Here is a 24,595-nt window from a genome sequence, read left to right as displayed (position 1 = left end):
TCTTCTTACAGGTCATTTATAATGTAAATTACATTTATTCAAACATTGATTTAAAACTGATTTATTCATAAAATGCATAAACTACACTTCATATGAAATTAAATTAAATTGAATTGAATAATTGGTTCAATAGATTCGCTCAAAATGCAGAATCACAGAGAAAGAAAATTTATTGTTTACCCTTCTGCTGTGGCTTTATGCACAATATTATCACAAAAATTACAAGCACAGATAACATTGTGTCTAAAAGTTAGTCGGCATGTGTGGAGTTTGCATGTTTTTCCTGTGTTTGTGTGTGTTTCCTCCAGGTGCTCCGGTTTCACTCGCAATCCAAAGGCATGTGCTATAGGTAAATTGGGTAAACAAAATTGGCCTTAGCATATGAGTGTGTGTGAATGCGAAGGTGTATGGGTGTTTCCCTGTACTGGGTTGCAGCTGGAAGAACATCCGCTGCGTAAAACATGTGCCGGAATAGATGGTGGATCATTCTGCTCTGATAAATAAAAGAGTAAGCCGAAGAAAAATGAATGAATATTGCACTTGTTGTTTGTGTGATATTGCTTATTATAGCATATGATAGAAATATGAAACAAAAACTGATATGGAACAAGCTGGTTAAGACTACATGTCTATTGGGATCACAGGACTTGTCGAATAATACTCTCATTGTCTCTGTAATCTCTTTTGCTTTCAGAATAAATGAATCATTTTATATATGCCATTTAATGTGTTTTTCACTGAAAAGGCAAACAAACCACTCTAATGTGATTCGCTGGCTTACTCACTTAGTCAGAGTGCACATGATGTTTCTTGCTCCTCTGTAAACAAAGACATGTTTACTAAGTACCAGGCTCCAAAAATGAGCTCTTTTGAGGAAAAACAAATCACTGTGCTTGTCAGAGGTTGTGATCTTTAGTTAGATAAGAACTTAAAATCTCTGTTGGGTTTTATGTCTATTTAGTTCAATTGAAAAGCATTTTAAAACCAAATTAAAGCAGAATGAAGCCAGGGATCATTGTAATTTTTATTTTATTTTATTTTATTTTATTAGTAAATCAATGAATTTTCTATTTACATGACTGTTTTTTATGTTTTTATTTTATTATTTAAAAAAATATTTTTATAATAATTTCTGCATTTTGGTCATTTATTTACACAACTATGTTTTATAGGCATAAAAGGGTTTCAAGGGCAGTTTTTTTTTTTTTTAAATGACACTTATTTTATTCTGTGTAACTTTCAAAAGCAGAATTTGTGAAAGTAATTATGTCACATGCATGCATATTACATGTTTAGTCTATAGTGGCACACATGCACTTGACAACTAAACCTTCAGTCGTAATGAATATGAATAGTGTTTAATAAGGTATATGCACAGCTAGTGTTTCTTCCCATACCTTCATTTTACAGCATCGATGTTGTAATGTAATTAAAATATAATCAGTTAAATAGACTCTTAATAAGCCTTTTACATGCATGTGCCGTCAGGATCAGCAGGATAGCGCAGAAACTCCATTGAAAATACTGGGGTTAAATAAATGTTCATATTCTAAAGACACGATGCGGAATAATGTAATTTAATGCTGTGCTTCTTGCACATTCTGAGACCCACTTTATGTCGTATATCAATCAGGCAGTGAAGATCATCGATTTTTTTATTTTTTTATTTTTTTTATTATTATTTTTTTAAGAAATAGACTTTAAACGTGGTGATTTTGTGGCGGCATACATTTTAGCGGAAGCCTTTGACCTAGGTTACTGAAAAATTCAAAGTCCTTCTGCATATACCCTATTACAAAGTGACGTTGCCAACTACACGCCTGTCATGTGTAATACAGTGCTTGTAGGTGTTTTTAGTAGTTTTGACAGCATTGGCATTAATACAGTATTACCTCTTATGTATGAAGTGTCATTACAAATATGATGCATGACTTTAACAAAACCTGTCATTGTTTGATTCATCTTATCCTGTAGGTGTCAGTAAAGAAGCAGCTCTCACGTGAGTTCACTTTTATTCCTCTCTATGACCATATTCTGTATATATGTTAGTGTGGCTCATTTTCATGCATATATTCTCTTGAAACAGGAAACTCGAGTTCAGCAGGTCGATCTGAAGGGGAAGGGGAAAGTGTTCCCCAGAGAGGTCAGTCACACGCCGCAGACGCTCATTTCTGCACTCCTACAGATAGGGTTACACCATAAAGCATCAATTTTTCAGTACTCACGCATTGTTCCTGTGAGTAAGCCTTCTCCAATGGCCACTGTCTCCCACCTACTCCTCTGTCCACATTAATAGATGCCATTATCCTGCAACACACAGCTCCGACTGACACCTTAATCACAGCAATCTGCCATCCAGCTGACCTGGGATCAGTATCATAACTGCTCTGTCATTATTGCCTTAAATTGACAGACTGATCTCAGGTCCGTGGAATTGCTGTAATTACAGCCTCAGAATTGGTTCTATTTTTGTATCGGGGTTTTTGACAGTTAATAGTGGAAGTGTGTGCGTGTGTGTGTGTGAGTGTGTATGCGGTTTTTGGAGAAATGTTTTAGGCTGTCTTCCTCCCTGACTGGCTATTACTCAAAACTGCTTAATTGCAGAGATTAGTCACATAGAGGAATGGTACTATTTTGATAGTATGTGGTTTGAATTTATCCAATAATATTGTACTGTATGTGATGTGCATTATGTATTATGGATGTGGTGTGGTGTAATGATTAAAGATCTGAGCTAAATCTTGGCAGTCAGTGCAGAAAGACGTGATTTATGAATTTGTGTCATTGTGGCGTTGAGAAAAGCACTTTACCTAATATTTCTTCAGGATGTGTCTCCATTTCTCTCTAATATTGCTGCCTGTAGTAAAAATGCAATACAGTTTGAGTAAAAGCAACTGCTTTACTTCAGCATTTAGATCATGTTTTGTTGTTCAGATGGAGAACAGGAGGGTTTGCGCAGATCCACGTCCAGTCCAGATCACAGCAGGTACAAATAGATTTCCACTTGCATAGTTGTTGCACATTTTCCCATGCAGATTTGTGTAAATGCAGTCCTGTTTTTGTTATCTTACTGCCACAGTCACACCACTAGCTGAGCCAGAAGATGTAATATTTAGACATATTGAACAAAAATGCAGTTAAATGGATACTAAATTTTATTACAAAAATTCTATTAATGTTTATATTAAAATTATAAAATAAATAACATTGAAATTATTTAATTTAGATATAATTTTCAGTCACACTTTAAGGTTTCATTAGTTAATGTATTTACTAACATGAACTATTCCTAAACAATGCTTGTACAGCATTTATTACTCATATCACATTTACTACAGGGTGTCCACGGGGTCTTAAAAAGTATTAAAAGTTGATAAATCAATGTAAAGAAGTTTAGACCCTTAATAAGTATTAAAATGCCTCAAATGCTATTTTGCAAGGTATTAAGTTTGATATCATTTTTGATAATGCAATGTATGATTTTATACTGAATTTGCCTGAATGAAATCTGCCAATATCAGGATGCTGTGTAGTTTATTAAATCAATGAAATCCTGCTAGATTTGACATCATTCTGCTTTGTTTACTGCAGTAACCAAGGCAACACTAATATTTCTGCAGTTCTATAGCCGCCAACCTGCTGAATTAGCTAGATTTAATAGATTTTTATTCAGTATATGAATAATGTTTTAGTTTTGGATTAGTTTCTCACAGTATGTTTACTATATATTAATGTAAGTTACAATCTCACCAGTGTTTCCGGTTGAAACCCTAAAGTGATTATAAGGTCTTAAAATGTATGGAAAGAGTCTTTAAAAAGGTCTTAAAAGGTATTGAATTTCACTCTGATTCCTGTATATACTCTGTACTAGTGCATTGTGAACATCCAAATCCATGCTTGTTAACATTAGTTGATGCACTATGAGTTAACATGAACTAATGATGAACAACTGTATTTTCATTAACTAAAATAAACAAATACTGTGATAAATATATTGTTCATTGTTTGTTCATGTTAGTAGATGCATAATTAACTAACATTAACTAATACAACCTTATTGTAAAGTGTTACCTAATTTTTTTATATAACAATATATTATTTCTTAATTCCAACTTCATCCATTTAGTGTCTTTCCTGTTTTCTGCAGGTTGAGTTCTACAGCATCGGGTTCAGACGCTCTGTTTGGACCTCCTCTGGAATCTGCCTTTAAATCGCACAGTTTTTCTGGCAGAGAGCAGCTCCAGAACGCCTTTGCAGCTTCTGAATGTAAATCTCCAACACACACCATCCTCCACCTCATTACTGTGATAGATGAGAATCGACTGGACAAACTATTCTCTTACAGCGTTTTAGAAAGCGCAGAATTAAAAGCTTTCAACTCGCCTAATGTGTGCCAAAGTGTGCATTACCATATTCCAGGAATTAATTGACTCGCTTTATCAGACCTGCTTGTGTAGGCATTAAAGCATGAATTTTTCAATTACTGACAAAAGTGGAGCGGGAATTATTTTTCTGCACTCAGCCTTTTTCTCATTGTATCTGTTGCATTTTAACTCTTTCCCTGCTATTAATAGAAATTTCATGCTATTTCTGGCATTGCTTCCCTGAAAGGCAGGGGGCACTATTGCACATCTGAATTATCACAGAAACTCCACATCCAAGTGAAAACGAAGCAGAAATGAGTGTTAGGACCTGTCCCAAATGTCACATTTCAGGTGCACTTGAAGTCTTGTGGTCTTACAATGACTGTCATAGGTGTTAAGTCTGAAAGGCTATATGTATGGTGTCCCAATCATCATATTAGCATTGTGTAACAGCATGTACAGTGGGTGACACTTTAAATAGAGCATTACTGCCGTGAGCGGTACCGCCGCCACACTAAAGGAGTAAGAAAGTGTTTTTAGGTATAACCGCAGTTTCTGACTATGCTGCCAGGGGGCACAAAGGGACAGGATGCAAACGAACAGAAATATACAGTAGCTGTAAACACCCTGCTACTTGTAAACAAAGATGAAATAATGAAACAAAGCATTTTAATACCATTATTAATCATTAAAAACTTGTTAATACGCTTTATTATCATTGTAAATGTGTTAAGTGAAATGAAGATTCATTTTGGAAAGTTAAAGAAATAAAAGACAACTAAAATTAAAGTACAAACATGCATACTAATAAGTAGGCCTAAATAAATAAAGCAGTGTTTTAGCCTAAATATAGAGAAATGTTATTTTAAAGTGATAGGACTAAGACAGTCAATAAATAAGCTCATTTACGTTTTCATTTACATTGTTGATTATATTTTACTATCTCATTTTATGTCTCAATTCTTGTACATAAATAGTTAATGAATATTTAAATAGGCCTAAATAATTATTTATTTAAACGCATTACCAGTGAAACACGTAGTAACAGTCCGGTACATGGTCTAAAGAGCTTTTAAGTTAAATGCTGATTCATCAAAAGCATGAAAATAAATTGACCTATCTCAAGCAGATCACTAAAATTATAATAAAAATAATATTAATTTTGCCGCAGAACGTAAATGAAGTCCCGCAGGTTTATTTTTAATAATATAGTTTCAGTTCAGTTCAGTTTTCAAAACATCAGTGTTCTCCTTCAAATTATAATTTTTTTTTTTACTTTTTAAACTATTAATGGCTCAGGATCTTTTGTGCTTTCATTTCAAATTCAGTGACCTTGCATATGCGTGTGAAATATGATGCATGCATAACAGCATAAAAAAGGAAAAAGCTGTTAAAATCATGTTTATTACTAAGAAAACCAAAACAACCAAACAAAATTATATTTTAATTGAACACATCACATAAGGTACACATACAGAACCGTAATATGTAGTAGTGTGAAAAGGCAAAGCCGGAAATCTATGGTTAAAGCGCCACCCAGCGGTCAAAAGCTGCAGACGCACCTAATACCGCCGTGGCAACAGCAAGCATGACGGCAGAGGGAACATATTGAAGTGGTGACATCTGTAGGTGTACATAAAACCTAAAGATTAAATGTTGATTCCACAAAGACAGGGAGAGACTCTGCAAGCTTTGAAAGGATTGATACATTCCAACTATATATTCAAGCTATTATATTTTTGTAATAATTCTGAATATGATTCTAAAGTAAGCTTTGATGAAAAACAAATCATTTTTTTCTATATCTTTCTTTCTTAATCTTTCTTTGTGTTTGACAGACGGAGCATTCTCTTCAGATTCATCGTCTCCTGAGAATGTGGAGGATTCTGGACTGGATTCACCTTCTCATCAGCCCCTTGGAGTTTCCCCAGAGCCCACTGGATGGGCAGCCTGGCCATCTACTCAATCCCAATCTAAAGACTCAATAAATTTGAGCCGATCCTCAGACCCGTTCCTCGCCGCATTCCGCGACCCTTCGCCTGGTCGCTCTCCACTCCCCCAGGACGACTCCACCAACGTTTGGCCCTCCAATCTGCGTTCTCCACGTGCTCCACCTGACGTCGAGCCCACCACTTTCAGCTTCCCAGCCTTTTCCCACAGCATAGCATCTTCAGAACTGGAGCCTTCTGTCTGGAGCTGTAAACACATTCCTCCAGAAGACCTTTTTCTTGCTGCTTTTGAACGCTCCACCCCCAAGGACAACCTGCCTCCAACTGATGCCTGGGCTCCGCCTCCACCTCGGCCCAGGGAAGCCAGGACCGATCCCTTTTCTGTTCCTCTGAATGACACTAAAACCCTTCCTCCTCCATCCTCTTCGCGCAAGGAGCGGGACAGAAAAAGAGATCGTAGCGTCCCTCCTCCCGAGTCCCCAGATGATCCTTTCGCTATTACTATGATTGGAAGTCCAACACACCAATCAATGCAGGCAGCAGCACAAGGCAGAGGTGGGAGTAATAGACCGACGCCTAGTCCTAACTCCGCCCCTAGTTCTCAGTCGAAGAAAGAGCTTGTGCACTGGAACTCTGTTCATAACCCCTTCACTGAGGGCACTACCAATAACACTGTCACACAAGAGTCGACCAGAAAACAGAGATCCTTTAACGACGAGCCTCGCAGGAATGGACCACCACTCACACGGCATTCTGGGCCACAAGAGGACCTCTGCTTCTCTACAGACAAAGACCAGAACTTCCTGGATATTAACACACCACCAGGTATCACTTATACATGTTGATTTAATGGCCGATCTGGATATCATTTGAAGAACAGGATGGATAAATGATATAAGGCCATATAGTAGCCAAATCGTGAAACATAATTCTAAAATTTTTCCCCTATAATGATATTGATATATATACATCACGTTTAGCATAATTTCTCTGTTAATAGCTTTTAATTTAGGGTCGTCTGTTTTTCAACAAAGCATCCCTATTGTGGTTTTTGAGGTTACCTGTTATTAAACCAAACAGAAATTTGGCACATAACTCGTCCTGCATTGTTTGTCGTAGATCTATAAATGAGGTTTGAAATCATGTGACTTATTAAGGGAGCAGTCTGCTATGACTTTTAGTTTAGTTCAATTAATTCATTTATTTAGCATATTTGATTACCACACTAAATCCACCAAAGTGCTGTACAGGAAAACTGAATTAAACAATAGCAATAAAATAAACAATAAACACAAACACAATGTGGAACACAACACTAAAACATGCAAATAATAAAACTGTATACAATAGTTAGTCCAGCCCATAAGCCCTTTGGATGTAGGATATGTGTCTTAAGTAAAGATTTGGAAGCCTGAAGGTAGGTGGCTGATCTCATCCTAGCAGGCACAGGACGTCAATTGACATCGCACCACATTGTCGTGGGACATTGCATTTTGGCTGGAAATGAAAATTAGGTTGATGTCAGAACCCAACGTCAGGCTGACATCAGTGTCCAACCTCGGACAGATGTTGCATTTTAGTCACTTTCCAATGCAACCTAAAAACAACCAAATATCAACGTCTAATGATGTTACAGCTTGACGTTGTGTGGACGTTACCACTATGATGTCTATCAGACGTTGGACTTCCAACAGAGGTTGCCATTTGGTTGCCATACCTGACAAATAAATGTCAGTATCTGATGTCAATTGGCTTCAGATGTTGGCTTGACGTTGGATTTCGATCACTTACCAACACAACCTAAAAACAACCAAATATCAACCTCATTTGATATCGTTATTGGATGTCAAAACAATGTAGATTGAATTTTGGTCACCTGACATCACGACCTAAATCTAACCTAATATTAACATCTTATGAGGTTGTGTGTCTGCTAGGATGTTAAAAGGCAATTTATTCAATATAAGAGGCGCTCCAACTGAGAATGCCTGATTGTCCTTTAGTTTTAAACGTGTTGTAGGTACAGGCTATAACAGGGTTTTTTTGATGACCTTAAAGACTTGTTGGTCTGGTGATGGCAGAATTTTAAACCGAGGCGGGACAAGACTAAGTGACCCCTAAATAAAGTGAATGAGAATAATCCAGTCTAGATGAGATACATGCAGGATAATCGTTTTTATGTCCTTAAATGAAAAAAAAGATGTAGTAGCTGGAATAATGCTGACTTGAAAACAGAGTTTATTTGTTTGCTGGGTCAAAAAAAATTCCAATTTTAACTTTTCACACTCAAACAATCCACTAGTCACTGGACAGATGTATTTTCAAGATAATGCCAAATGTCATCTTCATAACAATGGTACAAAATCCACTGCTTACAAAAACTATTTGCTAATATAAGGAGAAAACAAGACAGGACCTAGAGGACTGCATGTACATACAGCAGAGGAGGTGAAGTTATAAAAGCAATTAGATATATGATGCTTGCACAGATCAACTAAAAATTACTGACCAAAATTGACTAATCCCATAGACTTAACATTGTACAGACATTTCTGACACAAAATCTCTGTATCAGAATTTCATGGAAACTTGGAGATTGGCTCATTTGACTCATCCTATCAAGCAGCCCATATATGGTGCCATTTCAACCTTAAATTATTAAACAATTCATTGAGAGCAGTTCAATTATTCAAATAATTTATTTCCACGAATTATGCAAATACCAAGATTTTTTTTAGGTGAAAGTTCTGTAAGTGGTCTTCACAATACTGCTAAATGGTTTCATTGTGCTTTTTCACTTTTAATATTATAGCTAGAACTTTACTTAAAATGATACAATGCTTTCTGAATACCAGAACAGCTTTGTTTAATGTAACACAGTCATATGGGTTTGGAACGATATGAGTAAATACTGACAGAGTTTTCTTATTTTTCTTCTCCCAGTCTCACAGCATGGTTTCAGGCAAGACAGCTCTGAGCGTCTGGCTTTGGCTCCTCCGCGGTCGGTTCGGTCCAAGCGCTCCTCAGGCAGGCTAAGCGGCTGCGAGCGGGTAAATGTCCCACAGACCTCATTAAATTTATCCAGGCAGCACACGCATGCTTCCTTAAAACCACATAAACACAAGCTTTAATCCCGCTCTGCTGCTGCCTTTTGCTTTTTTCTCAATCGTTTCATGAGAGTTGGTGGTTTCTGTCATGTGGTTCTTCAGTTTGCTTCATTGACTTCAGCTCTAAATTAACAGCAATTCAACCTTTTAATTGCTTTTTTACTGGGAGGTAACAACTATTACAAGACAGAAACAAGCCTCTAGAGATTAGTAGTTTAGCCTAAAAATGCTAGTTTTTCATCCACACAGAGTAGAAAGCAGAAAATAACTGGGAAGTTGATGGATAACACTGACTTTTTCTCTTTTTGAGGAATGTAAGTTGTTTAATTTCACAGTGTGTCTATTAGGTTTATCATTCATTAGCTGGATTTTTTTTTTTCTAATGTGGTGTAGACTCAGTTTTATACTTAGGACTGTATTTAGAAGTGGAATTCTATTCACTTGCCTTTTCATCTATTCACTTAAATAGAAAATTTTTTAAAACATTTTTATAATCCTCATAGTCTCCAGTTATTTATGGAAGCCCATTTCTTCCACTGAATAAAAACATTTAAAAAATGTAATTAAAAATAACTCTAAAGTCAGAATTCCGAACTATAAAGTCAGAATTCCAAGTTACATGTGCATTCGTCTTTAACACTCTATTTATGGTCAGTTGCCATAAAAGGAAACTCAGAATATAACTGAGAATTTTGACTTTATAAATTGGAATTGTGACTTTATGACTCAGAACTGTGACTTTATAACTCGGAATTGCGACTATATAGCTTGAAATTCTGACTTTAAAACTCAGAATTGTGACTTTATAATTTTTTACAATTTTATTAAATAATTTCTTTTTTATTATTCAGTGGTGGAAATGGGCTTTCATAATTATTCAGGTCATGAAAAAATATCCAAACATTTAAATGATTGAAAAAAATGCCCATTGTATAGTGTCTATTATATATTAATATATAATTTTAGTGTGGCATTTCATACTAGAGAAATAAATATTAAACATTGTGTTGTATAATAACAGTTCCAGTTGCTTTTCTTTTCAAAAATAAATATCCTATGTAGTTTCCTAATCAATGTGAGATAATAACATGTGCATAGTTTCAAAAAAGACCAAATTACAAATAACATAACATCATATTTAAGTACATGGGTTCACACTGTAGTATATTTCAGGAAGAAGCAGAGATGGTCAGTGTTGATGTTTGTTGTCTTTGTGTGGCGTCTCAGTCCAGGTCTCTGTGCTCATCTCCTCTGCCGGACCCCAGTCCTCCTCTCACCTCCTCCTCCTCCTCCAGCCCCAGTGATTGGGGGGTGCAGAACCGCATCCCCAGTCCAGCTCGAGGTGACCGAGACCCCTCACTAAATCATACATTACCCTTAAAACCTCTACTGGAAGATCAGCATGACAAACAAATGTAGACACATGCACATTAACTGTGGGATCAGTTAGGATTGTCTATAGTGATTTGGTTCCCCTCATTTTAAAAAAGCCCACAGGCATCAATTTAAAATATATAAGAGCATCTCCACAGTACTATTTGGTGTTGAGTTGCTGATCTTTTTATTTTGCCACTTTCCGATCCCACAAAATCCCAGGACTGACAGCGGCAGATTAAGTTTTCATGTCAAATGAGAGCCTGGGTTTGCTTTATGTCTTAATTAGATGGTTTATGTTTTACTTATTTGTTTTTTTGGACATTACTGACGTATTTTGTGGAATATAAGATTATAATATATAGACTAGGAGATAGATTGTGTGATACTGAAGACTGGTGTAATCTGTTAAATGCAGCCTCGTAGAGCAGAAGAATCTAAATAATTGTAATGCTTCCACATGCGTTTTAACCCGTAATGTAGTTGTTTTTCTCCAGCTAATTTGGTGCTCATTATGTTGAACTTTGCCCTAGCAGGTCTGTCTCGAGGACCCAGTCCTATTTCTCTGAGTGCTCAGGAGTCTTGGCCTGTAGCCGCAGCCATTACCGAATACATCAATGCCTACTTCAGAGGAGGAGAACACAACCGGTTTGTCTAAGCGTATTCATTCTTCCATCACCTCCCGTTCATCACTGATCTCTTCTCCACTGATCTCCATGTGTGTTTGTGTTTGTTTCAGGTGTCTGGTCAAGGTCACCGGTGACCTCACTATGTCGTTTCCTGCTGGCATCACCCGCATCTTCACTGCTAACCCCAATGCACCAGTGTTAAGCTTCAGACTGGTGAACATCTCTCGAGTCGACCACTTCTTACCCAACCAGAAGTTACTCTACAGGTCCAGTATAATGCACTGGCACATTGCGTTTACACTGGTGTGTTTACATTTTAACAGTAATCTTTTTTTCAGTCACTGTTTCATTCCAAATGGCCTATAATAAAATGATGAATGATGAATGATTAGCCATTGAGGTTCCCTATTGTCTCCATCAAGAGCCCAAGAACAAATTCTCCTATCAGTTGTGAAGTAAATTCAAATGTAGTAACCTCTTGAGTAGTATGTGATTATGAATGCATCTTACGTCTGCACTTGACAATATTCATCTGAAAATGGTGTTTTCATCTAAAAACATTCAATTTATCTGAGGCAAACTTGACATCGCAGCCTGCAGTCAGACATGCTTAGCAAAGACTCGCCTGTTTAAAAGCGTCACTTGTTCAGTCTGTTGAATTCAAAATCACCTTAATCAACTTATTTGCAACTTTTTTTTACTCTAAATGCAATTTAATACTGTTTTTTATGACAGTCTTTATTATAATTCGTTCATTCATTTTCTTGTCGGCCTAGTCCCTTTATTAATCAGGGGTCACCACTGCGGAATGAACCGGCAACTTATCCAGCACGTTTTTTTACGCAGCGGATGCCCTTCCAGCCGCAACCCATCTCTGGAAAACATCCACACACACTCATTCACTATGGACAATTTAGCTTACCCAATTCACCTGTACCGCATGTCCCACGCAAATGCAGGGAGAACATGCAAACTCCACACAGAAACACCAACTGACCCAGCCGAGGCTCGAACCAGTGACCTTCTTGCTGTGAGGCGACAGCACTACCTACTGCGCCACTATGTCGCCTTTATTATAGTCAGTTTTATTTAATAATTGTGTATAGGCTGCAATTTTGTACTATAGTTTTCTAACATCTGGGATGCATTTTGGCCATTTAATGTGGATGGAGATTTCCTGAAATGTTGTTTATTGATCACCAGACGAATCCACATTTGAATACATCTGAATGCAAAAACACACTGGTGTAAATGTAGCCAAAAACCGAGTTGTTTCTTGGTCTAGTAGAGGCTGTGTGGTGGACAGTTTCTGCTGTTTGTGTCTGCAGTGACCCGTCACAGAGTGATCCGGACACTAAGGATTTCTGGTTCAACATGCAAGCTTTAACGCTTCACCTGCAGAGAGAAGCAGAGCTCAATCCACAGGCCTCGTATTACAACGTGGCTTTGCTCAAATACCAGGTCAGTCAACACAAAGCCAGCGAACACTAGCAGCTGATACTGTCATCATCGGCGCAAGTTAAGATCAGCCTTTGTCAATTCAGTTTCACTCCTCAACTTTGAAACTAATTTTAAACAGGCTGAAATTTTTACAGATGTTTCAGTTGTTGTGTTATTCCACCATACTTCTTCCTTGAATTAGTACATTGCTAATATGCTTTCTATAAATAGAAACTTGGCACTTTCTTAAAATGTTGACCAATTGTCATTTTATTCTCTAAATGTCATCTTTTTATTTTAAAGGTTGAAGAAATATCATCAGTACTTTGCACAAAAGAACAAAAATCTTGTGCTCAGAGGCACAACCCAGAGAGTGATCCCTTAATGTTATTTCCCATATATATTATAATTCATATATTTCCTGAGTGCTAAATCAGCATATGAAAACTGGTGCAAAGTTGCTGAAATTTCAGCTTTAGTTGAAGCATCAAATCAATAACAATATATTGCAGCTTATTCTTTAGACATTACAGAATGTGTGCTACTTTATTTTATTTATTTCCTGAGCACAAATAATTACTATCATACATTTTGATCATGAATAAGTATACTAAAATGTCATTGAGCGTAAAAATGGTCTATATATACACACCAAAATAATGATATAGTTTTGCCACTATATTTAAAAAATCACTTTATAAAAACATTTAGGGCTCTATTTTAATGATCTAGGTGCAAAGTCTAAAGCGCAAGGGACAAAAGGATTAAGGATGTGTCTGAATCCACTTTTGATGGAAAAATATGATCTGCGCCCCGGCACATGGTCTAACAGGGTTGAGCTTATTCTCTTAATGATTTATGGGTGTGTTTTGGGCATAACGTGAATTAAACCAATCAGAGTATCATCTCCTATTCAGTTGCATTGCGCATTTGCTATTTACATGGTGGACTTTGTAAGTGTAAAAACTGAACGCTTCACTAGCGAGAAGACAGTTAAACAGACCATCTGCTGCGTGAGGATAAAGAATGAGCCTCCTCCATTCAGCCTCTTTACTTTCTCTTTACTTTACTCTTACTCTTTAGTTAATTCAGTTTGTTAAGCACAAAGATTTGTTTTAAACCTATTTCTAAATTCAATGAACAATAATAACGGCGTGTGCTCAAAAAACTGAGTTATATCCAAACACACCTGCTATTGTTATGCCCCATATGGTGACGCAAATGTCTCCAAAACCCAACAGGTCAATAAATCTAAACTTGTTTATATTAAAACAAATATAAATCTGCGTATAATAAATAATACTGCTAATAATGACAACATTATGTAAAATGAAAATCGTCATGAATGAACTGAAAAAAGGCATAAAGGAATGAAGAAGGCATGGAGGTAGAGATTTTTATATTTATGTTGAAAATAATAATCTTTGTAATATTTTTATCCTTTAATTCTTTTCATATGTAAAGATATTTGTGTGTTGCTGTACATCCTCTGTGCATAAAGCAATGTGTAAGCGTTTGAACCAGCATAGGCACATAACTAACAAGCTCTGCGCTGGACTTTACACCAGCTTTCAGTTGGTCAACGGCGCAACCTATTTCAGTTCCTCAAAATAGCAACGCGCCAACAATGCATGCGCCTTAACACACCTATTTAAACAGCGTGTTGCAAAAACGTGAAAATTAGGGTTGTGCTGGTCTGAAAAGAGCAACAAGGTGTATGATAGGGAGCTTAAAATTGAATGAAACTTGTGCACGAGCGCTTCTTTTTTCCTGTATTTCAACGTTAGTTTAAAAGCTTGTTTTTTCATTTGTCAATAAATATGGCACTCTTTAACATGATGGAACATTATTTCACCAATATTGACCCACTTTTGCTTTAAAATCCACTCCAGAATGAAGCGTATTTGCTACAAATTTGATTTGAATCTTGAAAAAAAACAAGTTGTCTAAATAATACTTTATTCGATCAACAAATTCTGTTGGCTGAGCTCAGCTTCTGTTGATCCTCCTTCATATAAAAATGTTGCTTTCATATTTCTAACTTTCATCACAAGCAGTTGACACACAGGTTATAAAGACGTTTAATCAATAAATCCTTCTGGCGCAGGTAATGATGAACTGATGTTTTTCTGTCAGGCTTCATCTCAGGATCCGTCTAGGGCTCCTCTTCTGTTGTCTGCTGAGTGTCAGCGCAGTGGGACGGTCACCCGCGTCTCTCTGGATTATCACTGTTGTCCCGCCACTGCACCCGCCACACAACTGACCTCAGTACAGGTGCTGCTGCCCCTCGACCACAGCGCCACCGACCTGCAGTGCCAACCATCCGCAGCCTGGTGAGTGTGTGACAAACCCTGAGCACTCACCACTGCTGAAGCTCCAGAGGGAAATCCACTCAATCTTTGCTTTTGTTGTTTTGTTTTGTGTGTCAGGAACGCAGAGGAGCGCCGACTACTCTGGAAACTGGCAAACCTCTCGCCAACAAACCACAGCAAAGGTTCATCTTCACCTCAAACTTCTCACACACTTCATGTTATGAGGACGTTTAGGCGCATAATAATCTCGTTTCTGTGGTTTCAGAGTTGATCAGTGTTACTTTATTCACCAAAAACTATAAACACTTTTATATTAGCCCTCTTGTGAAATTCTAATTCGTTTTCAGTAATAATAGAGGCGTTTAATGGAGATTTTATTTGAGTAGATAATATTTGACCAGTAAAACTTCTGATAAATCTGTTTTATTCAAAGTTCCTTTTGAGACTTTTTAAACTGAATAAACAATATTACATATGACAGTTTTTCTTAGTCGTTTTGGTACATTTCCTTCGATCAGAAATGGAATTTGCACAACAGTAAGTACATTTCTCAAAACAACACATACAAATAGCAAAACACCATGGATTACCAGCAAAAGCCGGCCTCTTGCTCAAAATCCTCAGTTCATCGCTCAAAACTAAATTTCTGTGTCAATGAATGTGTCAGTGCCATCAGAATGACAAGTCCTTATGTCATCATGTATGGATAAGACAGTCAAATGACAGTCATAGGCCCACACAGAATCTGCGCACGCAGATTTTCTGCAGATTTTTAGCCCATCATTTATTAACTTGAGTAAATGTGTGTAAATCTATATTTTTTCAGTTTTTAAATTAATTACAGTAATATTATTGACTAATAATAAAATGTTCATCTGATTTATGTACAATACAGTTTGTACAGTCATATTTTCTGTCTTTTAGTAGATATATTATAGGAGAGACTTACTTTGTTTACCAAATAAAGTGAATCTTATTGGATTTGCATTTTAAACAATAAATAAAAGTTAGAAAGATGATATTTTTTATTTCACATATTAAGGGTTTTAGTTGCAGTATAATACTCCCAAAATAACTCAGCAGAAATCCGCAGATTTTTACCAAAATTCTCAGCAGAAATAGCAAAAAACGTCTGCAGATTCCATCTGGCCCTAGTCTATATAACTGTGTTCTGATCTTCTGATGGCTTTTTATTTATTTATTTATTTATTTTAGTTTTTTTGCTGTTTGTACTGTAGTTTGTTGACAGATCTTGACATTATCATACAGGAAGGAAAAGACCACAGCAAAGCAGAAAGAAAAACAATACAAAAGTAGAAATGTGAACATAGGACAATCTGCTTTTAGACCGTCATTAGAAAAAGTCAAGAATCACCTGGGAGAAACTGACCAACTGTAGACAGATTTAGAACAAAAAGTCATTCAGCCATTTTGCATGTAATGACTAATGTCTTGAGCAAACCATTAAATGTTGTGTGGGGTGAGACTATTCAACAGAGACCAAAATAATAGATTTAGATCAACATGACATAAGCAACTGATAATGCAGGAAACATCAGAGAATTGCACATCATCTTTTGCCTGGATGTACAAAAGCATTTGCAACTTGTTCAGAGGAATGAGAAACTGCTATTCTGATGTGCACAAATGACACCATGATGTGAAGATTTAACAGAGAGTTTTGAGAATTTCAATTCTGATCTGAGAAGTGGACCAACGTGACTAAGAGAAACTGTCATATTTAATATAATAGTGATATTAAAAGGCTAAAGACAAAAATATTAGTAAATGAGATCTGCTTGTTAAAAAAATATATTAAACATGTTAATGAAGAACATTGATGTGAAAATGCTCTGAATATCAAAGAAATGGTGTCCGCTTTTTAAGCTTCATTTCACAACTTTTTGAACAAATGAATAAAAAGATAAATATACAGATCAGTTTTATAACATGCTGCACATTTCAGAAACACAGCAGAATATGTAATGAACATTGATTTTCTTGCTGTATAAATAGCGTAGCGTTGCTTCATCTCAGAGTCTTCACTGATGCAGGAAGTGGGCGAAAGAAAGGCTGTTCAGATCTAGAGGCCAGCAAACACACAGCATTCTGGGAGTTATTCAGATATGTCCCCCATCAGGATGATCTTTCATCTGAACTGTGAATGTGTGTGTGTGTGTGTGTGTGTGTGTGTGTGTGTGTGTGTGTTTCAGGCTCTGGCACGCTGTGCGCCAGCTGGCAGTGCCTGGAGGTTCCCCGTGGTCCTGCCCCGAGTCTGGCAGTGCAGTTTGTGGGCTCGGGGGCGTCTCTGTCAGGCCTGGACGTGGAGCTGGTGGGCAGCAGATACCGCATGTCTCTGGTCAAGAAGAGGTTTGCCACAGGTGACCATCTGACCCACTTCTGCTGCTTTCAGATCAGCATTCTCTCATTAGTGGAGAGCTTCATGGCTAGGATGTTTAAGATGCTCTCTGTGTGATTGCTTTAACTCAGAAGAGCTGCCCATGTTTGGAATCAGTTTCTCTGACAGAATGACACTGCTCTCTGCAACAAGCTGAGCTTTTCTGAAATGAACTTTATGGTGAAACCTACAGAGAGCAGGCAGACTGATCACTGTTAACTGAGGCATAAAGCTCTCACACACTCAACCTAAAGTCAGTTTAATGTCCACTAGAAATCAGTTCATATTCCATTCAAAACAATATTATTACTGCTATAATTCATGATTATTTCAACTCGTTTTAGGATTTGGAGTACTTACAATATATACAGTATAATTATATATACAGTACACTTCTAAATGAGTAGACCCCCTTTTGAAAATGAATATCTTTGTTAGTTTCTTAGTAAATATCTAGCCGATCATTTGAGGTGAATTTAACAGTTCTGTCCATTAAAAATAAGTGTTTGGTCACCTAACTTGTTTAGGAATCAAAAGAAAAGACATGGCAGCACGGTGGGTAGTGCTGTTGCCTCACAGTATGAAAGTTGCTGGTTCGAGTCTCGGCTTGGTCAGTTGGCTTTTCTGTGTGGAGTTTGCATGTTCTCCCAGTGTTGGCGTGGGTTTCCTCCGGGTGCTCCGGTTTCCCCCACAGTCCAAAAACATGTGGTACAGGTGAATTGGGTAAGCTAAATTGACCATAGTGTATGTGTGTGAATGAGTGTATGGATGTTTCCCAGTGATGGGTTGCAGCTGGAAGGGCATCCGCTGCGTAAAACATATGCTAGATAAGTTCGACCCCTGATTAATAAAGGGACTAAGCCGAAAAGAAAATGAATAAATGAATTTTTAACAACAAGAAAAGATTTTATATTTGTGTATTTCAATAATGATGGATTCCTTGGTAATGCAAGAATTTTAAATGTTATAGAAAAAAAATCATCGTCAGAATTATTAGCCCCCCTGTTTATTTTTTTCCCTAATTTCTGTTTAACAGAGATTTTGTCAACACATTTCTAAACATAATAGTTTTAATAACTCATTTCTAATAACTGATTTATTTTATCTTTGCCATGATGACAGTAAATAATATTTGATATTTTTCAAGACACTTCTACACAGCTTAAAGTGACATTTAAAGGCTTAACTAGGTTAATTAGGTTAACTAGGCAGGTTTGTGTAATTAGGCAAGTTCTTATATAACGATGGTTTGTTCTGTAGACTACTGAAACAAATATAGCTTAAATGGGCTAATAATTTTGACCCTAAAATGTTTTTTTTTTATTATTTTTTTTTTTTTATTAAAAACTGCTTTTATTCTAGCTGAAATAAAACAAGTAAGAGTTTTTCCAGAAGAAAAAATATCAGACATACTGTGAAAATTTCCTTGCTCTATTAAACATCATTTGGGAAATATTTTAAAAAGAATTCAAAGGGGGGCTAATAATTTTAATTGTTTATGTGAACGTTTAAACAATTTTAAAAGTAAATTGCAAGATATTCAAGTTAGCTTGAAGCTTAAAATGCAATATTATCTAATCTCTGAAAACATGTCTTAAGAAAATGATCTGATTTTAGGATTGTAAATTGTGATGCATCACTAATATTGATGCGTCTGTGTGTGTTTTCAGGAAAGTACATGGCCGGCTGTTCTTTATGAGTGACGATTGCTGCTCAGACAACACAGAGACTCAACGTTTGCACTTTTAAACCTACCTGTGGAGATGGAGAAACCCTGAAGAGGGAGAGCAGTGTACATACTGTAGGGTGTGATGTGTGGGACGTCGCTATTACCCATGATGCATAGCTCTAGGACAGCACTGCAATTGTGGACCACAACAAGCCTCTACTCTTTTATCTGTTTAACAATCATTTGTTCAGTGCAAAAAAAAAAAACCCCAAAAAAGCAACTCTTAATTCACGTTTGATCAGCCGGATGTACATTTCTTCATTTCTAGTGGACATTTGTGAATGAGTATGTATGTATGATATAAAATTGAGTATTCTGAAGAGATTTACTATATATATATATGAGAACAAAAAAAACAGAGTCTGTGAGTTTCTAACAGACACAAAAGTGGTTTACACAAATTTAATACACTTCTTACCAGTACAAAATACAATCAAACTAAGCAGTCGATGCTAAATCAACAGTATTCTTAAAGACACAAAAATAAGGGATCAATATAGTAGTGAGAAGAATTGCATCTACCTCCGTAAAAATAATCCTTAGACAGAAGCCTTGAAACAACATTACAAAACAAAACAAAGCCCTTTCCCAAAAGCACACAACAGGCCAAAAACAAAACAAAACCATGACAGGCATTAAAGTACAGAGCCTGACACTCACAGCCAATCACTTCCAGAAAACAAACACACAGCGAGAAGAAATGAAGCTGATCTTTGTGAAGAGCAGAGAGCCGCGTCACGGGCCGCTACCAGGCACCAGTAAAGATCCCAGCACAACATCATAACAAACATCTCCAGAAAAGCAGCCCATTGGCCACTAAAAGCATGAAAGGTCAAACAGCACCAAGTGATGAGGCGTCTCTGTAAGAATCTGCATATTCCATCTATTTTGGGTTCTCTATTCTCCTCTAGAAAACATGTATAGTTTTTTTTTGCTATCACATACACACCAGATCTACTTAAATAGGTTACGCAAAGGAAGTTATTATTATTTTATCTTTTAAAATCATCTCCGGTCGGTTTTATAAGCAACACACAAACTATTCACAACGTTTTCCAGTTACTTCAGAAGGCCTCGTGTACAGACAACATATCAATATATCAACAAACCACCTCTTTTTTTATTTGAACTACCGCAAACATCTAAGAACTCGTCAAATAGCTACAAAACTAATTTCACAAACCATTTCTGCTTTGCTTGAGCAATAACCGCCAACACAATCTGTGTTTATATACATCCCGAAAGCTTTCACCAACAGCGCGGTGCTTCCAAATCCAATAATCTCATTAGAAAACATCATAAAAGCTGGACGTCAATTGATTAAACCTACTAACGCTTTGAGGTATAGATTAGGCATCTCATACGGCCAGGGCTCTTATCAAACGGATGCTTTTGAAAGGCTTTTCTCGTGTTGCAGCAAGTTTTGGGTGGAGGCTGAAAACGGGCGGCTTTGGGGTCAGCAGGTTGCATCTACGTCTGAGGGTGGGGGAAAAATAAAAGTGACTGTCGTTTAAAAAGGTGCTTTAGACATCTGAGGTTCATAGACGATACATTCATCCTGCGGTTGGAGGCACGGCCGAGGAAAACGACAGAAGGTCAAAGAGAAAGCTCTAGTGTTTCTTTTCTCATCTAAGGCACTGAAAGAAGACTATGGCACATGAAAAATAAACCACACGCCATCAAACCAGCACGTTCTTGCTTCACAGTCGCAGAAAACCTAAAGGAGACACACACTGACCCTACCCTATAGACGGAGATGACGTTTGTGTGCGTGCGCGTGTGTGTGTGTGTGTGTGTGTTAGATCTCTTGCAAGGAGTGAGGGATCTCGATTCTCTCTCTCTTCACCGCTGGTTCAGTCAGGCTTCTCTCGCTCATCCTCGACAGGTCTCCATCGCTGGTCATGTCGTCTGAGAATGAAGCGTCTGTGCGGTAAAACAGAGACAGATGTTGAAATACAAGAGAAAACCAGACTTTAATGTCATGTTTGGGTTGGTGTTGGGATGGGTTACCTTTCTCCTTGAGGGATGGCATTAAAGAACTGAGGTCACTAAACTGAAAATAAACAGAAACATTTTAACATATATATTTAAAGATATATAATGATGAATTTTCATAATTTATTAAATTTAAAAAACTATTAAATAAACATGTTAAACAATTTCATTTATTGTGGCCATTATTATGTTGATATATAAGAGGGCTGCACGTTTCAGCATCGATATCACAATGTGATCATTGGCAATAGTGTAGCATTTGAGTGTTTCTCAATAGTGTTTTTTGAGGCTCTATGCAGTATCATTTTACATTTGATTATTCAATTACTGCACACCAGAATTCAGTTCCGCTCCTATAAAAACAATCAAACACTGTTCAGTTAACTGGTGTCTGTTTCTTTATTAAATTTATCTTCGCCTGTAGATTGTTTCTTATATTTTACGCAGATGTACTCCCCTACAGAATCCTGCCAATCTAAAATAATGAATTTATTCCAAATAGTTCTTCAACTCATGTAGTGAAATTCTATTCATATCGCAGAATAAAAACAATATCGCAGAGTTATATTTTGCCAATATTGTGCAGTCCTCATATATAATTATGTATAATCAGACAGACTGAATTATTACATGTATTTATCAATTAAAATATATACATAACCGCTCAAAAGTTTGAGTTTTTTTCCATGTTTTTTTCTGTTCAAGGTGGCATTTATTCAAGGTAAAAAAAACAAAGTTAAATAGTTAAAATATTTATTAACATTTGAAATAACTGCTTTCTTATTGTATGTAGTTTCAAATAAAAAAATATTACTGTCATTATTGCGTTTATTACTATTATCATCATCAATAATGATGATAAATATTATTAGAGTGATTTCTGAAGGATCATGTGACTGAAGACTGGAGTAATAAAGCTGTAAATTCATCATTAAAATCACTGGAATAAATGATTAAATTAAATAATAAACTACTTTTGAACAGTTATTTTATAGTGCAATAACAATTCACATTTTACAATGTCTACTGTATTTTTGATCAAATAAATGCAGCCTTGGTGAGCAGGAGAAGCTTATTTTAAAACACTTACAAATCCTACTGACCCCAAACTTTTAACCAGTGGTGTATACAGTTGAATTATTAGCTAAATGATTAACCCTCTTGTTAAATTATTCCTCTTTTTTTCAGTAATATTTTCACAGTAGTTGCTATATTATATTTTCTTCCAGAAAAGGTCTTGTTTATTTTAGTTCAGGTGCAGTAAGAACAGTTTTCATATTTACATATATTTGAAAACTATTTTAAGATCAGTATTAGCCTACTTAAGATTTTTGTTTTGACTACAGAACAAACTACAGATGTTCAATGACCTTCCTAATAGAACTTAGTAAAGCCTTTACAACATCTTGCAAAATACCTAATAAACATGACCTGTCATTATAATTAAAAGAAAGAAAAAAACAACAACAACTAGTTATTAAAACCAGAATGTTTAAACTTGTTGAAAACAAAAATCTCCATTAAACAGCACTTAGCAAATATTTTTAAAAGGACTAAAATTTCACAGGAGGGCAAGTCATTTAGACTTTAACTGTATTATTAATGTACAGACACATATTTACTCAAATATTATTTACATTTAATTGATATTTACAGCTATAAAGATATTTTAGTTACTACTATCTATAGACAGACTACTATCAATAAACAATATCAATATAATAATATTAATGTTTAGACGCACAACAGGTATATTCATTTTTAAATCAAATATTATTAATATGTAGACAAACTAAAGCTATAGCGCCTGCATGCAGTAAGCTGAATGTGTGTGAACTGTGCAGATCTCCTCACCTCCCCCATGACAGCAATTGGGGTCTCTCCGGTGGCCTGAGCCACACGGTGTTCAACCAAATAAAACATGTACTCGTCATAGAGCAGACGGATGAGGTGGAAAGAGCCGAAACTGGCGGCCGAGCGCAGAGTCAGATCTCTGATCACCATAGAGCTGTAAACCACACGACAGAGACACATTCAACAAAACAGCAGGTACAGTGTATGTGCTGGATTCAACAACTCTCTTCTTAAGATCAGCCATTAGGAAACTGTCTGGTAAAGCACCAGTGTTACACTGTCAATTTGTTAAGGAGTTTCCCAATGATAATTTTAGAGCTATAAAAAAGAAATGAAAAAATAAAATTTCTCATAACATATATGTTTTGCTACTTCTCAAAGATTTGTACTTTACAAACCCGTGCTTTCTGAGAGTCTGCTGCTCTCTGGTCTACAGCTCAGTACATTACAGCAAATGTCAAAAACAAAACGCTCATTACCATATGTCAACTTCAGCTCAAAAATCTTCCTTAATACTTAAGAATTGTCTAAACTATAGGACAGTAATGATGACGTCAGTATTACTTTATCAATTCAAGTCTGAATCTAATGGTTAAAAAAACTGAAAGCACTGCTAGTTGAGCCCAAATCTTCAACCAATCACAACTTGTGTATTTGTGTTTAAAAATAAATAAGTTTTGTTATGGTTACGCCTGCCGCCCTGACATTACACCAGCATCTTTGACCAACGAAAAGGGAACATTTTGAAAACGCTGAAAAGCCTGTTTAAGTTTGGAAACCCTGATGTTTAGTTTTAGTACAGAGCAGCTAAACATTGATTTTTGAAAACAGTCTTGGCTATCCACAATAACTCTCTGACTGCTTTTCTGGACTACTAAGTTTTGTTCCCTGATTTCATCAAGCCTCTATCATAAGACCACTACACAACCAGTTGACAGCCAGTACGGATGATGGCAAAATATACGCATACCCAGTGAACATCCAGGGCATATTCGTATTTTGATTATAAATTACAGTCGGAAAATCCAGAGGGAACCCATGGTGAATTTTTCTTGCAGGCTAGGATTCTTTCACTGCTCTTTAGACTGACATTACGCACTGATGACTCACTCAAGCAATTCTGAACAGATTGTTTCTTTTAAGGGATAACAATTTTGCTGTGTGCATTCATCTTTAAAGGGGACCTATTATGCACAAATCACTTTTATAAGGGATTTAAGCACAGTTGTTTGGCAACCATATGGTAAAGTTAAGTCCTGGCCATAAGTGACGATCTCTCGTTAGCAGGAGATTAGTCTTGTTTTTGAATCTGCCACTATGCTGACACATAGGCATTTGTAGCTCCACCCACTTTTGAAAAAGAGCACAATCTCATTTGAATTTAAAGCGACGGTCAACAAAATGGCACTATTAGGGAGCAGCATTAAAGTGGCAGTTTCAAAGA

General features: G+C 36.5%; 2 protein-coding genes across 5 annotated transcripts in view; one reads left to right on the top strand and one right to left on the bottom strand.

Moving 5' to 3' along the window:
• fcho1 (FCH and mu domain containing endocytic adaptor 1) overlaps positions 1–19,704 on the top strand; it is an 83,241-nt gene extending 63,537 nt beyond the window's left edge. Inside the window, exons 14-27 of one of the 2 annotated variants that reach the window (XM_056463775.1) lie at positions 1,975–1,999; positions 2,087–2,143; positions 2,935–2,986; positions 4,148–4,266; positions 6,203–7,138; positions 9,257–9,363; positions 10,648–10,762; positions 11,331–11,442; positions 11,534–11,689; positions 12,752–12,884; positions 15,000–15,196; positions 15,293–15,357; positions 17,389–17,556; positions 19,244–19,704. In XM_056463775.1, coding sequence (XP_056319750.1) covers positions 1,975–1,999; positions 2,087–2,143; positions 2,935–2,986; positions 4,148–4,266; positions 6,203–7,138; positions 9,257–9,363; positions 10,648–10,762; positions 11,331–11,442; positions 11,534–11,689; positions 12,752–12,884; positions 15,000–15,196; positions 15,293–15,357; positions 17,389–17,556; positions 19,244–19,272 — 2,271 coding nt within the window. In that variant the 3' untranslated portion in view covers positions 19,273–19,704. Of the gene's footprint in view, positions 1–1,974; positions 2,000–2,086; positions 2,144–2,934; positions 2,987–4,147; positions 4,267–6,202; positions 7,139–9,256; positions 9,364–10,647; positions 10,763–11,327; positions 11,443–11,533; positions 11,690–12,751; positions 12,885–14,999; positions 15,197–15,292; positions 15,358–17,388; positions 17,557–19,243 lie in introns of both variants that reach the window. The other variant, XM_056463774.1, reaches the window with a different exon arrangement.
• LOC130233637 (DNA-binding protein RFX2) overlaps positions 19,690–24,595 on the bottom strand; it is a 36,485-nt gene continuing 31,579 nt past the window's right edge. For all 3 annotated transcript variants that reach the window (XM_056463777.1, XM_056463778.1, XM_056463779.1), the window contains 3 exons: positions 23,152–23,305; positions 21,313–21,355; positions 19,690–21,225 (listed from right to left, as the gene is read on the bottom strand). In XM_056463777.1, the coding sequence (XP_056319752.1) occupies positions 21,101–21,225; positions 21,313–21,355; positions 23,152–23,305 (322 nt within the window). In that variant the 3' untranslated portion in view covers positions 19,690–21,100. The remainder of the gene's footprint in view (positions 21,226–21,312; positions 21,356–23,151; positions 23,306–24,595) is intronic.

Source organism: Danio aesculapii, chromosome 8 (assembly GCF_903798145.1).
Source record: "Danio aesculapii chromosome 8, fDanAes4.1, whole genome shotgun sequence".
In the NCBI taxonomy this organism is placed as follows: domain Eukaryota; kingdom Metazoa; phylum Chordata; class Actinopteri; order Cypriniformes; family Danionidae; genus Danio; species Danio aesculapii.
The sequence above is the reverse complement of the archived record's forward strand: the minus strand, read 5'-3'. Positions and strand labels throughout refer to the sequence as shown.